This window comes from Mixophyes fleayi, chromosome 1 (assembly GCF_038048845.1).
Source record: "Mixophyes fleayi isolate aMixFle1 chromosome 1, aMixFle1.hap1, whole genome shotgun sequence".
NCBI lineage: Eukaryota > Metazoa > Chordata > Amphibia > Anura > Limnodynastidae > Mixophyes > Mixophyes fleayi.
In genome coordinates this window covers 166,539,860-166,563,220 of record NC_134402.1, presented here as the reverse complement: position 1 = coordinate 166,563,220, position 23,361 = coordinate 166,539,860, and the positions used below count along the sequence as shown (strand labels likewise).

The 23,361-nt window shown below is 38.5% G+C and overlaps 1 protein-coding gene across 5 annotated transcripts in view; it reads right to left on the bottom strand.

The window, feature by feature from the left end:
• HELQ (helicase, POLQ like) overlaps positions 1-23,361 on the bottom strand; it is a 44,524-nt gene that overhangs the window by 271 nt on the left and 20,892 nt on the right. For 4 of the 5 annotated variants that reach the window (XM_075203324.1, XM_075203315.1, XM_075203308.1 and 1 more), the window contains exons 6-18: positions 20,481-20,553; positions 18,520-18,617; positions 17,931-18,029; positions 14,978-15,123; positions 13,872-14,111; positions 12,404-12,545; positions 10,468-10,572; positions 8,859-9,072; positions 8,620-8,777; positions 6,615-6,713; positions 5,383-5,556; positions 4,823-4,936; positions 333-467 (exon numbers count right to left, since the gene is read on the bottom strand). In XM_075203324.1, the coding sequence (XP_075059425.1) occupies positions 333-467; positions 4,823-4,936; positions 5,383-5,556; positions 6,615-6,713; positions 8,620-8,777; positions 8,859-9,072; positions 10,468-10,572; positions 12,404-12,545; positions 13,872-14,111; positions 14,978-15,123; positions 17,931-18,029; positions 18,520-18,617; positions 20,481-20,553 (1,797 nt within the window). Of the gene's footprint in view, positions 1-332; positions 468-4,822; positions 4,937-5,382; positions 5,557-6,614; positions 6,714-8,231; positions 8,778-8,858; positions 9,073-10,467; positions 10,573-12,403; positions 12,546-13,871; positions 14,112-14,977; positions 15,124-17,930; positions 18,030-18,519; positions 18,618-20,480; positions 20,554-23,361 lie in introns of those variants that run through there. The other variant, XR_012689717.1, reaches the window with a different exon arrangement.

Here is a 23,361-nt window from a genome sequence, read left to right as displayed (position 1 = left end):
AGCACTGTCCATAGTAATATAGCACAAGTAACAGGAAGTCAGTACAACACTGTTAATATTATGTATGGCCATTTTTCCTTGCTTTGGAAAAATCATTGTATTTACTCACACTAATGATGGAATCAACAAAATATAACACTCATGGCTAAGTCCCATTGTTTGTTCAGACTTTAATTTCAAAAACACAGAAGCCATTTCTAAATATATCATCTAAAATTAAAACAGTATTTGAAAAGGTCAGAATATTGTTAGTGTATAACATGGGACAGACACATCTTAACCTTTTAAGCACTGACCACTTTGAAACATGTAAATAGCTTGGTGAATCTTACCTTGGCTGAGCAAACTATCTGGTTTGCCTGCCGTTTTGACAAATTTTCAATGGTTTTCACCATCATCTGTGGATCAGCATTAGCCAGATGGGCAAGCGTAGTATAACCTGCATTGAAAAGTTGCTTGGCACGGGCCTACGGAAAAAAAATTACATGTCATATTATTACAATGTAATCTAATTTATATAATGTTTTCACAACCATAAAATAAGCAAATATGCAATATTTGTCTAGGTACAAATCTGAAGCAAAACTGCAACTTCACACAGAAAGCCTTATGGATTAATAAATATTCTTGTAGAAAAAAAAACATCTGAAAAGGTTTCACCCAGCTGCATTCAATGCAATAATAATAATCTTGCACAATTGGTGTATTTTATATACTTATAAACAGTGCAGAAGAATCAGAAAGAACAAAAAGCTGTTACACGCAAATACAATTATTACCACAAGCTTATATTTTGTTATTAAAATGACCTTGCTTTTCCCAGCTTGGGTGGACATAGAGTCAGCAGTGACCAACATCTTTTCTCTTGGTTCCCTCCTTTGGCTTCCCTTGGTTCAAATGCCCTTTCCCACACATACTCACCAGGTGCTCAAGCATGTATCCTGCTTTAGAACAATCTTTAAAGAACAGGGATATTTCGCCAGTTCTCATCTCTGAGAGATTTACTAGGGCTCTCCAAGAGGCATTTTCACTGGTATTATCGAGGCCATCCGTCTCGAAATCTCCTCCTCCCCTCACCCGCCTGCCCCCACCCTCCCTCCCTCTCCCTCTCGCCACCACTCCCTCTTCTCCTTCCGCCCCACTACGGGAGAAGAAGTCCACTCTCTCATCTCATCCTCTCCTCCGTCTTCCTGGACCCCATCCCCTCCCACCTCCTTCGCTCCCTTTCCCCCGCCACCTGCTCCCACCTCGCCCACATCTTCCCCTCCTCCTTCAAACACGCTCTTGTATCCCCCATTCTTAAGAAACCTCATCTTGACCCCACCTCTCTCTCCAACTATCGCCCCATCTCTCTTCTCCCTTTTGCCTCCAAAATACTTGAGAGGCTCGTCTGCAGCCGCCTCTCCACCTACCTCTCTGATCACTCCCTTCTCGATCCTCTCCAATCTGGCTTCCGCCCCCTCCACTCCACCGAAACTGCCCTGGCCATAGTCACCAACGATCTCCTCTCTGCCAAAGCTAGGGGCCACTTCTCCCTTCTCATTCTCTTGGATCTCTCAGCGGCCTTCGACACCGTTGACCACCCGCTCTTGCTCCACACCCTTCAATCCTTTGGCCTCTCCGGCTCCGCCCTGTCCTGGTTCACCTCTTACCTTGCTGGCCGTACCTTCTCCGTCTCCACCTCCGGATCTATCTCCCCCCCCCTCCTCCCTTCCAGTAGGGGTTCCCCAAGGCTCTGTTCTCGGACCCCTACTGTTCTCCCTTTACACCTCTTCCCTCGGTGAACTCATCAGCTCCTTTGGTCTCAAGTACCACCTCTATGCGGATGACACCCAACTCTACCTTTCCTCTCCCGATCTCTCTCCCTCCCTCCTCTCCAGGGTGTCCGCCTGCCTCTCCGCTATCACCTCCTGGATGTCCTCTAGATTCCTCAAACTCAATCTCACAAAAACCAAACTTATTGTCTTTCCCCCCACTCACTCCCCCTGCCCTTCCGACCTTTCTATCACCGCTCTCAACCCCTCTATTTCCCCTGTTTCTCAACTTCGCTGCCTCGGCGTCACCCTGGACTCCTATCTCTCCTTTGTCCCTCACATCCTCTCTCTCGCCAAATCCTGCCGCTTCCAGCTGCGCAACATTGCACGCATTCGGCCCTTCCTCTCCCAAGATGCCACCAAAGCCCTTGTCCACTCTCTTATCATCTCCCGCTTGGACTACTGTAACCTCCTCCTTACTGGCCTCCCCCGCTCTCATCTCGCTCCCCTTCGCTCCGTACTCAATGCAGCCGCTCGGTTTATTTTCCTTTCTCACCGCTCCTCTTCTGTCTCCCTCCTCTACCAATCCCTCCACTGGCTCCCCATCCCCTACAGAATCGTGTGCAGGCCCTCTCCAACTCCACTGCTCCCTACATCTCCAACCTTATCTCCATTCACGCTCCATCCCGCCCTCTTCGTTCGGCTAACGACCGCCGCCTCTCTTCCCCCCTGGTTACCTCCTCCCATGCTCGCATCCAAGACTTCTCCCGCGCTGCCCCCCTCCACTGGAACCAGCTCCCCCGCTCCATCAGAACTTCACCCAACTTGTCCAGCTTCAAACGGGCCTTAAAAACCCACCTCTTCCTTAAAGCCCTTCAGTCCCCCACCCATTGACCTCCTCCCAGTCTCCCCCTACCCCCCTCCCTCTCCTTTCCCCCTCCTACTTCCCTCCTTTTCATTCTCCTCTCCCCCCCCCCCTCTGTCATCCCCTTTCCCTCCTCCTACCATTGTGTCTCTGTCCGTCCTACCCTCCCCTTAGATTGTACGCTCCTCCGAGCAGGGCCTCACCTCCTTCTGTTCTCCACCACCTTAACTCTGCTCTCCAGCTCCTTGTCTCCTCCGCGAGGTCCTCCGGCCCCTGTCTCTACCCCGCTGGGGGCTCTCACCTTTAATCTAGCTGTTCATTGAGCTTCTGAGTTACTGTGATTTCTGTTAACTGTACTGTGCTGTCTCACCCTGTATCGTGTTTCTGTCTGTCCCTGTACGGCACTACGGATACCTAGTGGCGCCCTATAAATAAAAATTAATAATAATAATTTGAAGGTTAGTCATTTCTTAAATTCTATCAAGACCAAGTAGATCAGCCTCCACATTAGATAATTTTTGCCAATCATCTCATTCTTCAAAGAGTCTCATTTCAAAGCTCTATAATGCTCTCGCCATTTCTAATTAGTTCATTAAATTGGGAAGCCAATGTTGGAGAATCTCTAGACCCAGAGAATTGGGCTGACATTTACAAATGCATTGCAAAATCCTCCATTAATGTACGCATTAAAAAGTATGTTTATAAATTGCTATATCTATCGTTTATGTCTCTGCTGGGCTATGTGGCATTTTGCCAGATGCCTCTGACTCCTGTTGGAGAAACTGTAGCCAGCCGGAAACTTTCTTGACCATCTGGTGCAGCTACCCCAAGCTTCACTCATTCTGGAAAAACGTTATTATTTATTTGGCACCACAGATTCTGTAGCGTCGGATACAGAAGCAAGTAACACACAGACGGGGCAATACATATTAGTAGCACAGATGAGTGTGAGTAATGCAATGGGGACTCACACAGAGTGCAGCAAAAGATATGACAGGACATACGTCAAAGAGTAGACTGACATGGGACAATAGGTTATCTCCTTAGCTACAAATGTCATTGAGCAACAGATTCTGTTTGGCCTTGAAAACATCTTGCTGTAAACTCTTTAGGCATTTCATGAGTCCTGCATCAAGTTAAATAGCATCCTTGTGGAAAAATCTCCATTCATCCACTACCTTGGTCTACAACAGCGTATGCACACTTATCAGATGTGCATAACAAGCGTTCTGAGGAACTCCTCTAAATCTTTCCACAAATTGTGTGCCCCATGGATCTAATTCCTCAATCAACCTCTCTTCAATTTATAAGCTAGAACTTGGTCGTCTCATTTATACTCCCACCCATGCGGTCTACACTCCCTCTTGGCTCCTGGCCTTTCTTATCCATATATCTTCCTCCTCCCCCAGTTTACTGGTAAAATCTACATCGCAAGTCCTAGTCTGTACATTTTATTCATAGTTACAAATTGTCCTCTATTCTTGGTTGTTAAACTGTTAGTACTATTGTATTTCCATAAAATAACCTTTTAACAATGTTGCGTCAATATAAGTAATAAATCTTGTTATTATGGATTTCAACTCAAGTAAACAAGGCATTTTTATGTGCAAATCTACAATGACTGTCCAGATAGTACAACAACATTTTGGGAATTGAATTTCAGAATCTGACAGAACACAGTTGAGAACACAACTGGAATCCTTGCAATGAGTAAAACAGTTATATTAGAGTTTCTTTATTCTTTAGCTAACAAAATAATAGAATTCTCTTTTGAAAAAGGTGAACTTAAATGGTTTTATACAAGCTAAACAGTTATTAATAGACAACTCAATAATGGTACTCTTGGGCAGAGTTCTTTCAGAGGAATCTTTTTTGCAGGAGGTGGTGATTTATCACAGCAACACCCGCCTCCCTTACTGTGAGGACATTAGCCAGCGCTGTGGTGGAGTGCAGAGCCTGATGACTCAAGTGGTCTGGGCCACAGATGTTATGTCCAAGAAATTACCAATTACCCTTTCCTTCTCAAGAAACATTCTGTTTGGTCCAGAACAAGATTATTACCTTATTAAACAACACTACCAGGGGAAACAGATACACTTACCATTTACGTGCTGTTACCATGTCAACAATTTTTTCTCATGAAATTTAAATGAATGTCATATCATCAACGTTACTAAATAGTTGACTGGAATATTTTACTAACCTCCAAAACACCTGTCACTTCCATTAGTGGTATTAGCTCTGATTTCACACAGTAGCTGAGTTTTTTGGTGACTTCCAAAAGCAGAGCTTTATAGGCCCAGAATTCATCCAACTCCTTTATTAAGCAAAAACCAAAGAATATTCATCAATATCAGCTAAAGAAAATTATATGGAGCAGTCCATTATTTGTTCACTCATTTGTTTAAGTGATAATGCACTCTAAGGGAGGTATTCAATTGTTATTAAACACCCGCCGCGTAAAAACTTCTACCGTTATTACGGTAGTAGTTAGCTGGATTTCAGCTCGCGGCTCAGGGAGCTGCGAGCTGAAATCCAGTGAGAAAATTGCCGTAGTAACGGTTTTTCTGTGCACTATTACCATAATAACGGTAATAGTGCGCGGACCGCATGATTTCCGGCGTTTCCGCCGAAAATTGAATACCCCCCTAAGTATTTACAGGTATTTTCAATGTACTAATAAACATTAAAAAATACAGTCCAAAATAAACCCATCATTACTAATGCATTTAGCTCTGCACATACTAAAGTAACAAGAGTTACCTCACAGAAATGCAGCACGCAGGAGGAGAAAGAGGCGGACGCGTTCAGCAGATTTTGAATAAAACCACGAGGCATGTTGAATTTTGTAGACACGCACCATATATCTAGTTCTTTCATCAGGGCATACAGGACGAAGGACAGATAAAGCCGGTTCACCACTCTGTCATCTGCACTCTAAAAGCAGAAAATAATTGAACACACCCTATCAAACAACTTTAATATTACATTCCTAATGCTTAAAACTCAATGTTCTAGTATATCTTTCAAAGAATATGGCTCCTGATTATGTTCACAACAAAGCAAATGAAGGTGCCTAGCATGTTTTGTGATGCCATTTAAAAGGCGTTACCTAAGTCTATTCTCCCAGGATAGGATATTCTACTCAGCAGATTAAGCACTATAGAGTGACTTATTTAACCAATTTCATAGGCATGGTAGATTAGTACTTGTATTTAAGTTTACCTGTGAGTATGTTCATTCCATACAAATACCTTGTTTGAAAAGTTTCCACAGAGGAATGCATAGCAGTATTAACAAAAGCAAAATGCCTTTGTCCTTTCTCAAAAACAAACAACTGAATGCACTAGTGGATGTTAGGATATACCAAAGGCTACATAAAACTGATTATTTGCACTTTATGGGTACAAATACTTTATCACAATTATTTTTAAATAAAGCTGCAGTGAAAATAAAACACTTCATTTTAAACAATTGTAAAGACCATGTGTTACTGAATTGAATAGTATTTATTAAGCCACTGAAGTGTTTATGCTGAGCTACATTTGTCCAGCGTAATTTCTTCCACCCCTTTGCAGCAAGAAAGTGGTGCCTCTCTAACAGAACAGGCAGAGAGTGACTGACAGATTTGCAATCTTGTTTTGCAGAAATGCAATGTGCAGATTGGTAGATTTAAACACAGGAACAAGGTCAGTAATGACCTGCATTATATCACAACATTACACTGTCCTAAAGATATGGCAGGGGCTTCAGCTGTACGTAGTGAAATGGGAATGCAAAAATTTTGTAGCAAATCTACACTGGAATATTTGATTAATGCTAAACAGTATATTTTACGTCCATGGTTTAAAAATTTAAATTTTTTGGGTTATTGGGACTTGCCTTCTATACTTCATACATGCACTTTTCACTTTCGGATATGGATATCACTGAGAAAGAGTGTACCAATATTCCTATAAACTAAATATACAAAATTTTACAGTTAACAACTTTACCTTTTTTACAGCTTGACCTGAAACTTTGCGTGCAAGAAAACTTTCTGGCACTCCTACACTTCCAGCCACTTTCTGATCCACAGGATCAAGCTGACTAAACTGAAAAATAGCCAGTAGGTTAGTAAACCATTTTCACAGAAGTTAAATAAGTTAAGAATTTCAATTTTAAAAAGGTGCCAGATCTAACAATCTACCTCACTGAAAACATTTGTCAAAAACGTTAGTACTTAATTGAAAGTATTAGCAGTGCAATAAAACAACATACATTTAATAAAGAAAGGAAATGTACAGAAAAATGTGACACAAGATAACTATATAAAGGGAGAACAAACATAGTTGAAATAGAAAATATTTCCATAAAACACACAGAGGTGTGGGATCTATTATTTCTAGTAATAATGTCCTATAGACCAGCGGTCCGCCACCTTTTCTCACCCTCGGCACACCTAAGCCCTTCCCAGAATCACACGGCACACCAAAAACAAAAATAGAATTAATAAGTGTAGATTTAATTAGGTACATAAAAAACATACAAATATATAAAATGCAATGATACCAATATTATATAAAATATCTAATACATCAAACATAATATCAAAAAAACATTTTTTATATAATCATTCAAAACCTGGATGAGTACTTTCCACTGACAGGAGCGTCCTTCAGCGTATAAATATATAACTTTTAAATAAGTTCTTAACTCTTTTCTTATACAAATTGTCTCTTATACAGAAGTACTATTCCAGAAAAGCATTTGACTTTTTAAAGTATAACATCCATATAGCAATAGCCGGCAGCACTTTCTGTATCTTGAGACAGAGCCAACTCTTCAATCATTACCCAAACACTGGGACAGCTGGGGCCCTTGGAGGGGGAGAGAGGGGGAAGGAGCGATGAGATAGAATTGATTTTTTTTTTCAGGGTAGAGGGGGAAGGGGATAGGTAGGAACAGAGTGGGTCAGTAAGGCAGAGGTGATGAGGGAGGGGTCAGTAAGACAGAGGTGGAAGCAGAGAGGTAGAATAGATCAAAGGAGAGAATAGAGAGACAGTGGGAGAAGTACGACGACTGGAAGTGAGGAGGAAGGTTGGCCAAGGGGAGCACAAGGATGGAGGGCGTGGACATAAGGGGGAGCGGAGCAAACCATGATAAGACTGAGATTATGAATTGAAAGTATGACTGAGAAAGGACAATGAGAGGTTAGAGATGAGGTGGTTGCAATAAAGGATAAGGAGTGTAAGAAATGGAGGGAGAGGTTGCAGGAGAGAAAAGTGCTAGAAAATAGGTAGTAGGATAAGCATGGAAAGTAATTTAGACTGTAGTGATGAGGTATAGGGGAGCAAAATGCAGTGAGGTGTGACAGTGACAAAGTAGTAATATGGGTAATGTGGTAGATCGATAATGAGGCACAGCTAAGTTAAGGTAGAGCAGAATTGTGACATTGTAAATAATCATAACAACAGTAGCAAAGCAATAAAAAGGCAAAATCAGTATTAAATCACTCAAATGTTATAAATAAGCAAAATAATGAAGGTGAAACAGTACAATGAGGTAATTGAAGCAAACCTATGGCACATTACTGCTATAGTAGAGCATTATTTATTTCTCCACTTCATTACTTCAGCCAGATATTATATGGATCACAGAAGACCTAGCACCAGCCCTGAGACCAGCTGGGCCTTCCCTCCTGTGCAGGAATCTGGTCACAGGATTTTCTCACATGACACATTTAAAAAATAAAAAAGCAAATATTTAGACAATTTTTTTAACAAGCCATAATTTATGATACATAGTTAAAGACACACTAAAATGTTTATTTTTTTTAAAAAATTGATGCTCATAAATTATAAGGAATACCACAACCTCTCCTGTGAAAAACAGAATATCAGAAGTCACCTTGGTGTTCCATGTCCTGTATAAATGCCCTGAGCCTACTCAAACTCCTTTGTGACTTCTAAAATCCTCATATTTCACAGTAGAATCTGCATTATCGCATTTGTGTTTTACCTGTCTGAAGTAAATCATCCAGTCTGGGCTGCACTGAGCTACCATATCATATGGGGTCACCAGGTACAGGAGATGAAAGTGGTTCTGAAGAACTAGACCTTCCAGGCCTTTTCTCAGATCACCATACAGCACATCACAGTAACATAAATCAATTGATCCTAAAAGAGAAGGCACACATCAGTGACATACACAAACTCATTTGAGAATCACACAATTTGGGTTAGCATCGCACTGTTCACCTTTGTAGGTTGCTTGACCTAGTCTTGTGACCTCAAATATATCTTGTTCTGTTTCAGGGCACGGTTTGCTGCATATTAGACCTTTGTCTGCTAAATACTCCAATGATTCTGTTGTTATGTCCCACAGTGATTTTTCTTTATACAAATGTTTTTGTTGAACACTGAATAAAGTATAACAAGCAAAATTGTAAATCTCCTTAGCTGTTTTTGCAACCTATGAAAAAGAAAGATAATCTTATTATGACTTCACAAATCAAATATTGTAATTTCTATATAGTAAAATAAAAAAACAAATTTTATACTATACGAAGAACTGACAAAATATATCATTTAGGGGTAAGACTTAAATATTAAATAAAGGCAATTTCACTAGTGTCAATATTATGCTTTAACCACAGAATAAGAGGCACTAAATAAACATGAAGCCCTGTGTCTTATGATACAACTAGCAGCCATTCACATAATGTGCAAAGTATGTTGCAAATGCAATAACAGACGTTTAGGGGCATAAAGAAAACTATTGGCAACTTTATGTTTGTTTAAAGAGCATATTATATAGGCACCTGACAATCATTCTGAAATGTGTATTGGAAAAACAAAAAGATTGGGTTTTCAGAGATGCACAACAACTCTCCTGAGTAATAGGACATATAAAGAACTTATAGAGTACTTCAGGTGTTAAAACGTAACTTTTATTGATCGAAATAATAAAATGGTTGTTAAAATTGATTAGCGAAAATAAAGTAGTGAATATGTGAAAGGTGTGAAGTGAAATAAAATGCGCCTAAAGCGCTCCTAATCCAGAGACATGAAATAATTCTTAAAGTTGATTCAGATCCCCATATGATAGTGGGTTTCAGGAACCAGTATGGCTAAATACGTTATTATATATTAACAATAATAAAGGTTCTGAATATGTAGGACACAATTTTTAATATAACAGGTGGATGACTATCCTGCAGAGAGATCACACAGATCTAAGGTGATAATAGAATGTTGGTAATATTATGTAATCTCTCGGATATCGGACAATGATGTTAATACAGATCTAAAATAATAGTTAGGTAGTGGTAGTCCTTCCTCTTCAATAATCTTATATTCTCATCTCTCATTATATAGAGATTAAAGTAAAAATGATCATCTCAACAGGTGCAGCCTGATAAATCAATTGTGCTCCAATAAGAAGAGTAACTAACTGCCTATACACTTTCCCCTGACTATAAACGTGAGGAGCTTGTTTCGTCGATGAGTAAGAGAAGATACGGGGAGTGCTTTGCTATCTACCTAACCTCGCTCCGCTGACTTTGGATTTAAGGAGAATGTGAAAAGTGCCCAAATTCTAATCTCTGGAAAGGGTGCTTACAGCGACAATGCTGACGAGCGTTTCGCTTAGCTTTGTCAAGGCAAACTTTGTGAAGGCAGACAGTATCTTCTCAACTTTGTAACAAATCATTCTGAAATGTCAGTGGTGACAATAATCTTTTGAAACGGTTTTAAAGAGTCATCAGTAAAGCACATTATAAAAACATCAAAACATTTACAAATTATATGATCAGAGGTGTGATTTGTAGCCTCTCTCTACATATACAGTATATCTTTTAATAGATACCTTAAGCCCAACTAGTGACAGCAGCAAGCTTTTGAAACCTTTTCCACAATCGTACATCAGGTTGCTGTAACAATTCTCTAGAGGCTTACTAACCAATTCTTGAACCTAAAATAAAAAAAACAAATATTAAACATGTGAACTATAAGTGACCTACTGTTGGAAACTTGAAGTCACTTAGCAAGATAAACTTGAATAGAGGTATATTCAACATACGGTTTTAGTAATGAAATATTGTGGAATACTTTCTGAATTACTATTGCAAAGTGTTTATAAACTATATTTCCAAATACACAATTTTCTAAGCAAGGCCACTGTAGAAAAAAAAAGATGAAAAGTACACCCTATTTACAAGTACAATTTGTTTTGATTTTAGTTATAAATAAATGGGGTTGTGAACTTTAACCTCTTCTCCATAAACCCCCACCCAGAATCTGGTCTGTTACCTGAATCAGAGAATATATGTTGCATATTATTCTTTAAAAGAGCGGCTGCTGAGCTGGCTAATATTACGTATTCACCTTTTATTGGTGACAGTCAGACATTAGAGTTGATCCATATGTTCTCTGGATTTCTATCTCAGATAAGCTTCTCTTAGTGGCCCCTTGTACAGCGCCAAAAAGAAAATCAGTGATAGTAATATTATTCATCTCAGCAACCGCTCATTTTAAGAACGGCCCACACTATATATTCTCCTTTCTCTTCGCTGTACTGAGGGATTTTCCTAATTGGATATATCCTGCTAACCTTCCTTTTGACCTTCTGGCTGCACAATAGGCATGGGCTAACACAAAAATTCATCATTTGAGTGTTGGTTACAGCAGTTATCGATGGTGCTGGTTTAACCTGTACATTTTATGCATCATGACATAAACAAGTTACATGCAATGACATGAAACAGATGCCCCTGCCCCGAATGAGCTTACAATGTGGGAGGTGTGGGGGACACGCGAAACATAAGGCAGAGAAATAACAATAGTAGCTGCTGGTGGTGAAAGTGTGTGGGGCTATAATCAGACAGAAGCATTGTCACCTGCCAGTAATAAAGCAGTGATTGGTGACTTGTTTTTCTGTGCAGCTATCCATGGTGTAGCAAGTTTGGAACAAGGAGGGACATCAAACAGACAATGTTGAAATCTTAAAAGTCATCTGCTGTCAATCAAAACTCTCCTTCACCATGTATGTTACTGAACCTCCCTTCTCTTCTGGTTCTAAAGAAGCCTGTAACGATCATGGTACACAGCTTCCCTTGTGGTTATCCACCAACCTGGAGTAGCTATTGTGCCTTGTATTTTTCTTTAGTATCATGGATGTTGCTGGAAACAGAGCCTAGACAGATGTTCCTAATGAATGTTACACTGTCGCCAGATAGGCACTGGAGATCACCAAAGGAAGATGAGAGGGCAACAGCAATAACAGTTGAGCTTATTGGGTCTAGCAGCTGAACTTAGATGGTATTCAGTAAATATTTGGTCCTTGGTGTGATGACACTCCTCTGCACTACCATGTAATATTCCTTTAACTGTGCTATATTTGTGAGAAGATAATTATTTAGTAAGTAAGGCAAAGAGCTGAGCCATGACTAACTGCTGCCTGCTCTGTTTAGTCAGCAAGAATGTCAATTTAGAGGGGCTGTACCATCCTGCTAAACAGTATTTATTAAATAGGTTGGTTACCATTCATACAATATGTTAGGCAATAAAAATTGTGTTGTAGGTTGCCATTTTTACTCAATTTTTAAGTATGGGAAGCAACCTCCCTCTCAAAGCCCCCATAATTCCACCTGCTATTTCTTCTCTTCTCCATTGGCCTGTCAAAAAATGCCAAGAGATGTCTTCCTCTACATGAAGACAATATTACTATTTTGAGTAAAGTAATATATTTGAAAGCTTTAACTACTAAAAGAAACACTTGATTATGAAAAAGAAATGTACATTACCATTTGTTTATCTTTTTCCTGTATAATAAGGATACTCTCCCCTGCACTGTCAATACCGGCTCTCCCAGCCCTGCCAATCATTTGTTTATACTGGGCCCTCTTGAGGAAATCTTTCGCAACATATGGCGCTCGTAAAATAACTCTGCAAAAGAGTGTAAACTTGTTAAAGGAATACATAAACAAACAATATAGATTATGATTACTTCTTTGCAAACAATCTGTAGCCATGCGACAAGGTCCACTTTCTCAGCTAATTAAAGTGGTAGTGCTTACTGCTCAATTCAGCCTGACAACAGAGTATAGTTCAGAAATGTTCATTGACATGGAAACGCTTTCTATCTACGCACTTGCAGTCCCTGGTGCTAGGTACACTTACTGTTACAGTATTTAGTTGGAAACGCCCTGCAGTGTCACTCACTTTTTATTTTTAAGTCTTCTCCATTGTGAGTTGATGGGGAAGCTGTATAACGTAGAAACAAGCTACATCCTAGACTTAATATAAATATAAAGTAACTAAACTTTCTCAGCACTTCACTTATAAGCGCTGCGTAATAGGTTTCAGAAATAAACATACACCAGTTTACTAATATACATTAAATACAGAATAGAATATGAAACCCCTTTAACCATGATTAAAATCTCCTATAAAAGAAATACTTATATTTCAGCGTGATGACTTTTCTTATGTGTCTGATGTTTATTTAATGAATGACGTCGGTTGGAAAATATATTTGAGGTCATGACTACATGGTATTGAAACAAACAAAAGAAGCTTAAAGATATACTACTAAAGATATTTTACTACCATCTTGTGAGTAGTTTGACATTGGGAGGCAACAAGTTGGGGATGATCGGCCATTTTACTGGATTCTGTGTGAACCTTTTGCTGCTGCTGTCTGCAAACAGACTTTATATCATATTACCTCTATAGTATTACACTATTGTTTATTTTATTCCTCATTTTTATGCGAATATAACCTTACGGAATGTCTCTTACATGGGAGATGTACTGACATCAGACACATAAGAAAAGTCATCATGCTGAAATATAAGTATTTCTTTCAAAGGAGATTTTAATCGTGCTTAAAAGGGTATATATACATATATATATATATATATATATATATATATATATATATATATATATATATATATATATTCTAGATCCCAGTATTATTTATTCCTGGCGTTACATAGTAGATTAGCCAGTGCTCCTGCAGAGCTGGGACAATTGGTCATGATGACTGAAAATGGGAGACACGAGTCTATCTAGGTCAGACTGATAGAGAATTCAAACTAACAGGAAGATACAGCTAATTTTAGAGAATAACATGAACCTGGTCAGAAATTTTACAATTCGAACCAATTTCTAATGTTATATTCTTGCAACATTTATGATAGGCCTGTTAAAAGCATACAAGCGAAGCTTGTATGCTTTTTAGATAATATGTATTACTGTGTAACTCACCTTCTGGCTGGCAGATTGACCCCTGCTGCCAACGTAGAGGTGCAAGTAAGGAGACAGAGGACTCCAGCTGAATAGGCTTCTTCCACCAATTTCCTCTCATCACTGGTCAGCCCACTGTGATGGTAAGCAATGCCGAAGGGAATCGTGTGCTTCAAAACAGAGCATATTGTTCCATTCCCTGTATTCTTCAGGTCTTCAATCAAAATCTTCTTTTCTGCTTCTCTGTGACTCAAGTATATTCTTAAAAAACAATAATAATGTAAAAAAAAAAAAAAGATTTATGCTTTGATAACATAAAATAGGGAACAGAACAATATTTTCCTAAGGTGGCCCCTCTCCCCAGTTAGAGGCCCAGGTCCTGTTACATGCAGTTGTTTTCCTGGAACTCTGCCAGATATGTAATACCGTAAAACTAGCAAATTAATATTGTTAACTGAGATTAAAATGCAGTAGAGGAGAGTGGTACAAAATACCCCCCCCCCCCCTGTTCCATCCAAACTCTGCTCATAAATGGACATATTTGGGCAAATCCTCACCCACATTCACATTAACGCCCATGAATCTGGATGTTCTGCCAAAATCGGGACAGTTGGGAGGTATGGGTATGTGAGCAAAAGGATCTATCACAAGCCGCAATCAAGAGAGATTACATTTTCCTAGGTGGTGCAAGTATAATATACTACTGGCAGGGTCCGATTTGTAATAGCCGTTTTGTGTAGCTGTTTTTATATATGAGCAAATTTGGTAAATAGATCAAAAATGCTATTTAGAAAATAAGATTTGTTGCTTTGTCGCGTTGTGTAGAGGTTTTCTTCCAGCTGTCAAACAATTGTTTACAACCAAAAAATAATGTTTACAATATTTGTCTCTGTCGCTATGTGGTCTAATAGGTTACTTTTTCGATACTAAATAACTATGTAACATTTGGCAGCTTTACCTTGAAAACTGAGGAAGATATTTGCCAACAAACAAACAAACTTCTTCTTTTATATATTGTATATAGATGTGTGCAGCATCAAAATGTATTTCTATTTTTCACATATTATGATTTAATAATGCGAACAGAATCAATTATATTAAAATCATTAAAAATAACAGTTTCTTACTTGTTGAGGTATTTACAAATCATTTCGGCCACATTTTCACAGTTCTTTTTTGTAGGGCAGAAAACCAGACAGGAGTGATTTGGAATGACCTCGGTCACCAAGGCAATGATGTGGTCTGGATCTATTCTAAGCATGTTACTTGAATACTAAAATAAAAATTAATAAACACAGAAAAATTAGTGTAAGTCACACACCATTAAAAATATAATACAGTGGTTTCAGGAACTTACATTTAAAAGGTTTTTGGAGAATATAACTAGGACATTTTCATTTTGCAATCACAATGCCTCATTTAAAGAGCAAAATGGCTGATGCACAGCACAAAAATTAGAGACGGAGATCTCTACTGAAAAACACAGGTGGCTAACAAAAGCTTGAAATCCTCCAAATGGCGAGGCACTGATGACCTTTCTGATCAATGCCACTAGAAGCAGTCCCATCATCATGTCCCCACTTAACTTAAATTGAGGCAAATATTGTTCCATATGAATACACAACAATGACATCAAATTATTAGCTAAAATTTTAACCGCTAGTATGAGTAACATGGGTTTGGGTGGCCTCTAAATGTCAAGTAAGGTGCAATATATTAGTATAATAGCAAACCTCTTGCACATCTCTCTCTCTCCTGTATGGTAAATCACAGACCACAATGTGAGTATTTCTAAACATACTCAACTACCATTCAACTGCAATTAAGCCACTTAATATGGCCATAATGGCATCACTGCCCTCATGAAGCACTCCCATCACACCTGAGTTTCAGTTAAATACTCCCATAACCTTAGGCCTCCATATTTACCCATGATTCACAGGCAACCCTCAATTCCCCTCAGGCTGGGATGTGACTAGATTTTAGTGGTGGGATTCCCTGAGCCTCTCCAGCATCCATGATCTATCCTACTCTACCATTCAATCCCTTTATGAAGTCCCATCAAGTAAACTAGTTTACTAAAGCCACATTAAGCATTATGCTGGCGACCTGACTGTGGATCATAATCCACTCCAGACAATTTCAGTCCTTGAACTTACCTAGACCCTCATCCTCAAGAGCTGTCTCATTAGTATATGGATTGCTTAACAGATATTCACCCAGCCAAACCTTACAATATAGATGTAAATGGCAGGCTGACATGGAGGTCCTCCACAGGATGGGGCAAGGGACACAGACTGCAAGGTGCAAGTAACAAACTGGTTGTGGATTCAGTATATAAATGACTGTTTTGAAGGCACTTGGTCCCAGCCTAAATATGTACCTAATCATCCTAATATGGATTTTGAAGATTCTTAACAGATTTGCAGAAAACAAACTCTGTTACATCTGGGCTCTTCCCCAAGGCACTGCCAAGCATGCTGAGAACAGTCCCATGGCCAATGATAATTTTGTTTTCGGGACGACTGTATTAGAAGCAATTATTATTTAGATGTTGTCTGTGGGAGAAAAAAATCTTTGATATCTTTGTGCTGAACCAGAGTAAAAGAATGTCTGGGATGGTTGTATTGGTATTGCTATTATAGTTGACACTTTGCCCAGTTGACTATTCAACGTAGACAATATAGGGTTTAACATTGGATCTAATGACCTTGTAGCTTTAATTCTGCATCAGCATCTACTAGCCAGTTGTGTGAGGTAAGACATTACTATTATGATTAACAGCTTTAAGTAGGCTAAAATTACTACCATTACTTGAGTAAATTCCCTTTGAGTGATGGAGACACCAAAGATCAATTTGAAACTGTTCTATTATTGAAACTCTTGCACTATGAATTGATACAATAATTTCATATCTACTAGTTATAACCCATCCTGAAGATCTGAAGAATACCCACTTTTTCAGGTACTGGACATAATTGTTTTTGCTCTTTGAAGAAATGTATGACCTATTTGAAAGCTGACTTTTCTGGGGAGTATGGCAGATCAATGACAGTCAATCTTGCATGTCCTTACTGTACTTGATTTGCATGTGCATGCTGTGGTCGCCGCAAGTGCAATTTACATGGAAATGCAAATTCCACATGTTCAGTAAACAAAGCAGTACTTAAACTTAAATATCTATGTTTCTTTTTATGTTTTGCAGTACCTGAAATTAGGTGAATTTGCTGGACTAAAATATTGATTCTATTTAAGCACTCTGCTCTTTCCCTATTTCTTCTACAATAGCATCTTGCTCTTTATTTTGGAAGCTGTGTGGACTGGTGAAAGATCATGAACTATGATTGACCAGGTTGTGGTACTCTGATACATGTGTGCCAGGTGTCTATGCTTTAAATAAAGAATTACAATTTATTTGAATACACTAAAAAAAATTCTCAAACCAACTTGTACAAACATAAAATCTGGTTTGGTGACTAAAGTTTAAAATACCTACAAGCCCATCAAGGTATTGATGATTTGAAGGGGAGTAAAAGGTACCAACAAAGTTAAAAAAGCATTCAAGTACATGGTTTTGTAAGCCTGTACCAATCAAATGTTAACGCCAGGCTTAAGGTTTTTGTAAACATTAGGTTTCACATTCTGGCAGAATGCACTATTACAAGTTTATTAAGGAGGAATTATTGCCTCTCACTGGGAAAGACTTGCATGGAGTTCCAACCTAGAACCAAGAGCCGTGAGGATCCAAACACTAAGACAACTACTACCCTACGTAGGGTACTGTTTATGCTATCATCTCATAGAGTGAAGCTGTACAGTAGATGAGTTTAATGGGCTGTGTATAGTAAAAGCAGGTGTTCAATTGATGGTACCTACACTGTTCTGTTAGTTGGAAGTCTTTATTAAATAAACAAAAAAATATAAAAGTGTATCTTTAGCAAAAATGTGCTGTCAGTTGTCTTTATGTATACTACATATACATAAGTATACATATACTTTACATAGAGTGTTCTGTACAGTGCCAAACAGACCTGACATATTGCTATGGTAACAACTATAAAACATGGATTAAGACTTTACCTTATAGTGTAGAGGTCGCGATAATGTGAAGTTGTTTTCTGCTTTATTGTCAACTTCATATATACTGTCTCGCAATTTTACATACTCCTTCAGTTCCACCTAGAATATAAAAATTACATATTGCATTTGATACATGCACTGTAAATCAATATGACAGAAGTAACGACAATGAAGGCACTGACAAGGAAATCCTGATGCTTGATGCACAAGCAAGTGGCCAAACTGAACAAAATACAGTCATTCATCCCCTCAGGGCAAGTGGCCTTATCACTTCTGTTGTATCATTGAAGGCCTGTTAGTGCATGGAAAGATGAATGCACACACAGGCCGAAAGAGGTGCATTTACAAGCATGATAACGGTCCTATCAATTTCAAAAGCTGTATTTTAAGGCCAATTGCTTGGTGGGGCCAGCATTACTTTTTATAGTCAATGCAATTGTCCTCATTGGTGGTAATTTTTGTGTGACCAGTAGAACTCAGCTTTGCATCTGCATAGAAATAAGAGACTTAAAAGGTGCTAAGCCAACAACCCAACTGTACGCTAAATAATACACTCCTTCAAAACATTTAGTCAATTCCAAACACCTACAGGTCTGAAGTTATCCGTATAGTACTCTGCCTTAAGGAATTGTTGCAGCTCGTCAACATTGTTTAATGTTGCACTCATTCCAATGATGTGTGTGGTTTCTGTAAATAAGAAAGCAGGCAATTAGAAATGCATGCTAATATTATACTTCTAATACTCTTGCAGCTGTCTTATAAATCTTTAAGACAGTAGCTTGCAATCAAATAACACTGATAACACTAATAAGGAATGAAATTTGTAGGCCTGATTCATTAAATGACAATACGGGCCGTATTGTGTGTAAAATCGCTCTGCGCATTCCCAGAACCGGACCATACCATACCATACAGGGAACTCTGCAACATTCAATTAATCTTCGAGCGCAAAGAACCCTTACTACAGCCTATGATTTCATGGGCAGAACGGGGAGGGAAAAGGGTGCATGTACATAGTTAATGTACAGTAAGAGCATGCCAAGCACGAGCGCATGCAGCAGCGCCCAATTCAAGCTTTGGGCATCTCAAAGGTACGTGTTTTTATGTGCTATCACTTGCACCAGCAACAGGACAGGTGTAAGTGCTGAGTGACAGTGAGGTCAGTTACATATGTATGCAAGAACATGTGTTTGCAATCAGGAGCAATTGTAAAAATGCATTTTCATGTACAGTAGACATTAATAACATCCTAATACATGCATTTGATGGGGGAGTGGGATGGTGCTGGTAATTTTTTTTTTTTTTCATATTTTGTCATTATTTACTATATTATTAACAGGTGATATTAATTGAATAGATTTTTTTTTTTACCTGTCTGTTCTTTTGGGACTTTATATTCCACATATATTTTGGACTTATACTGCAGTGCATTGAATGTTATAGCAGAGCAGACCTAGGGCTAGATTTACTAAGCTGCGGGTTTGAAAAAGTGGGGATGTTGCCTATAGCAACTAATCAGATTCTAGTTGTCATTTTTTAGAAGGTACTAAATAAATGAAAGCTAAAATCTGATTGGTTGCTATAGGCAACATCCCCACTTTTTCAAACCCGCAGCTTAGTAAATCTAGCCCCTAGACTTGCATTCATCAACAGTGCGTATGCCCGATATGCGTGCGCTTAAAAAAAACCGCTTGTTTTTCGTGCCTTAATAACTCAGACCTTGTATCTCAACATCATCAGCTTCAACACCTAGTCGTCTGATTGCTTTTAGCAATCATCTTGTGAGCATTTCAAGCAAACAGAAGTAATAGTAAAAAAAATAGGTCAGGATAAGAGGAACCTAATGCTGGCTTTGATAGGAAGTGACATTGGTCTTACAGGAGGGATGCAAATATATTCCAAATAGTTTGTGACATGTACATGTAAATGCACAACACACAATAATAATATTTTGGCTACAGTTGACATTTACACATGTTTTAAGAGTAAATTAATATAAATATTATTGGGATAAATACAGGTATACATTTAGAAATGAGTGGTAAAAAGTGAAAATGACCAATTGGTCTTTATTTATCTTTAATACTCTGGGTAATTTTGCTTTTGTTTTCTTTCCATGCATGCAGTGCAGCAATTATAAGCAAACACTGTGTAAAATGTTAAAAGAAAATTAACATCGCTGCACAATCCTCATCGGGCCAGTGCACTGTATGACAGGAAAAAGGAAATAATATTTGAATCAATCTGTCATTTTATGTAGTAGCTGGACAACAGACAAAATAACAGGCTACACATATATAAATTCTTTATTTACCTTGCTTTAATATACTTCTGAATGGCTATAACAGCATTAAATATCAATACTGTAGTGAAGATACCACAATTTAAGCAACATGATTTATTTCATGTTACTTAGCATGATTACTGAAAACATCAACCAAAACAGATAGATAGATATATATAGATATATATATATATATATATATATATATATATATCTATTTATGTAAATGTATGCAGTATCTTAGATTTACAAAGGACAGGACTTACCACTTGTATAGAGAATTTTAGCCAGAGTCATTTCTAAAACTGCACCTCGACTCCCTTCATTAAGCATGTGCAACTATTGTAGACAAAAAAAAAAGCTTAAATATAGAATAGCTGAAAAGCATCAATCACTCACAGAATTAGTTTAATTGAAACAATAAGGAGACCCATGAAGATGGTCATCAAATGTTGGCTGCAGAAAGGGAGATATAAAAGCTCCTATAACAATCTTGATAAAAGAAATGATCTCTGCCTGACTGATTGCTCATAAGAATTGCCGTTCTTACACATTTTGCTTGGTGCACCTCAACAAAACATCTGAGGTCACTCAAAGGCTAACAAAGTGTGTTCAGGAAATATGCTATTATAAGGTGTTAAAGACATTTTTGCAATGGTGCCAGCAAGTTTCAAACGCATGAAAATAAATTGTTTTATCATGTTCATGCATAAATGAAAAGAGTTTTCGGGGGGAAGTCCCTCTTGAAGAAGAGGCTCATTCAAGCTAATGCTACATGTGAATAAAGCCTTAGCAGACATGGGTTAACAGATAAGCGAGGAGATCATGAACTCAAGCAAAAAGCAACCTACATGCACTAAAAACAAGACGGTTCACCTGTAACAAACCAGTAGTGATAAGAGCCAGTTAAATAGGATTTCTACGGATAGCATAGGGTTTGTCAGTTACTCTGAAAATGATAGACATGCTGTCCACTAGGAAAGTATTGCAACCGGGTTGGCTATGTAAACAGAACAAATTCCTAAAACATATCTGCAGTATATCAAAGGCCAGACAATATTTGTTAGAGTAAATTAGTCTAGACCAAAAAACTTACACTATGGTTCAGCAACTAAAAGTTTAATAAGCAAAAGTTGCCTTTGAGGATTTTACATGTGGTCACTACTTTATACTTTTGGATAATTATAGCTTTTTATTTGGTCATTTGGCTACTACAATGTTAAATTTAAGTTATGCGTATTAGTCTTTTTCTCTGTATTCACAAAAGTAAATATTTGTAACCAATTTTCAATTTTTATTGCATTTTATTACATTGTTAGCTTGTTATTCTTTATCTAAACTAAAAAAAGGTTAATTAACTTAAGGTGTGGATTATCATTATAATATATCATTTTCTTTGACAATTGGTAGCGGTCAAATGCCATAGCTGAATTTTTTTAATCTGATTCACTTTACAATAAATAACCTAGACGCACAGCACATTTAGTGCTAGATATAGTTGGCAACTGTCAATACATTTAGTAAAATAAAAGGATTAAAGTTTGTGATCAGTAGCAATAAATAATAATGTGTGTCTGCAAATGAAAGATGTGTGTAAGCAAGTGTTTGAAATTGCAGCATACAGATGAGTGTGCACTGATGATGAAAAACCTGGGATATCGTTATCTTATAGAATGGGTGGGAGAGTTAATGGCCCCCCTAATTATATTTTTCTATTAAGCTGGTTTATTTGGGTCACTTTCTTCATACCAAACTCCAATGGATTTGATGCTTTGATGATTTCATAAAATCTCTTTGTAGTTCTAAAGAGACCCTACAATTTTCTGGGACTTTTTTTTAGTTCTCAACTGGTTATTATATATATATATATATATATATATATATATATATATATATATATATATATATATATATATATTTATTATTGTCTGTGGCTTTCAATATAATGTAAATGTTACATATTTGTTCATATTTTTTATATTTATTTAACCTATCTTATACCCTCTCAAATATTACTGGAATTTTTTCTGAAGGTCATATGATTAAGATGTTTTAAAATAAGATTTTTACTCACCGTAAAATCAATTTCTCTGACTCCATTGGGGGACACTGCGAGACAATGGGGTATAGTAGGTGCAGTGTTGGCCTGGGGCATGAAGGGCCCACCGGGGGACTGCAACGCTAGGGGCCCACCAGAGGGGGTGTGGTCAGCCATCATAGAGGCGAGACCAGACACTAGAGTGTCAGTGTACAGCCCATGAAGAACAGCTAGCACCATATAGTGTAGTATATAAAGAATGCAGTGTGTACATATATAAAGAGTACACAGTCTTGACCTGCCCCTTAGATTGGGCTGAACAGTCACCAAAAATCAGGATTGACCCACTAGACTAGGCTTGGCTAACCTGTGGCACTCCAGGTGTTTTGAAACTACAAGCCCCAGCATGCTTATTGCTGAGAAGTGTAGTTTCACAACACCTTGAGTGCCACAGGTGTTATATGAATCCACCCCATCTTAAGTTAATAGTCCCCACTTTAGAATTAAATTGCCCCACCTTCATCCTACAAACAAAGCACCCATTATTTTGCCACCACCTACCAAACACACATTATATTGCCACAAACCCGCTATGCCATCACACACACATTACTGTGCCCCCTTATGATCACACTGCACCCTCCATACTGCTTTTGCCCTCTTCTTCTCCTGGTCCCCCTTCATCACCTTGTGCTATGCTGTCTTTGCCCCCCCCCTTTACACTTTGCCATGCGGTCGTTGCCCCTTTTTACTCTCTACCATGCTGTCTGTGCTCCCCCCTGCTTCCGTTCCTTCACATCGGCTTCTTTCTTCTCCCCGACTCCTCTCTGTGGCGCTCCTCACTGAACGTCGGGCGTGATGAAGTCACGACTGACATTCAATGAGAACAGAGCAGAGAGGAGTCGAGAGCCATGGTCACGTGAGTATTATTTTTTTTTTTAGTTTTCCGCTCCCCCCAACCAACAAAGAGTGGAGCGATCAGGATCGGGGCCTACCGGGGGATAGCCCAGTCCCTCGGCGGCCAGTCCGACCCTGAGTAGGTGGGACTAGGAGTTTAGGCACTTAAACTTTTAATCTACACACTCCTCCCCTACTATGCCCCTCCACTC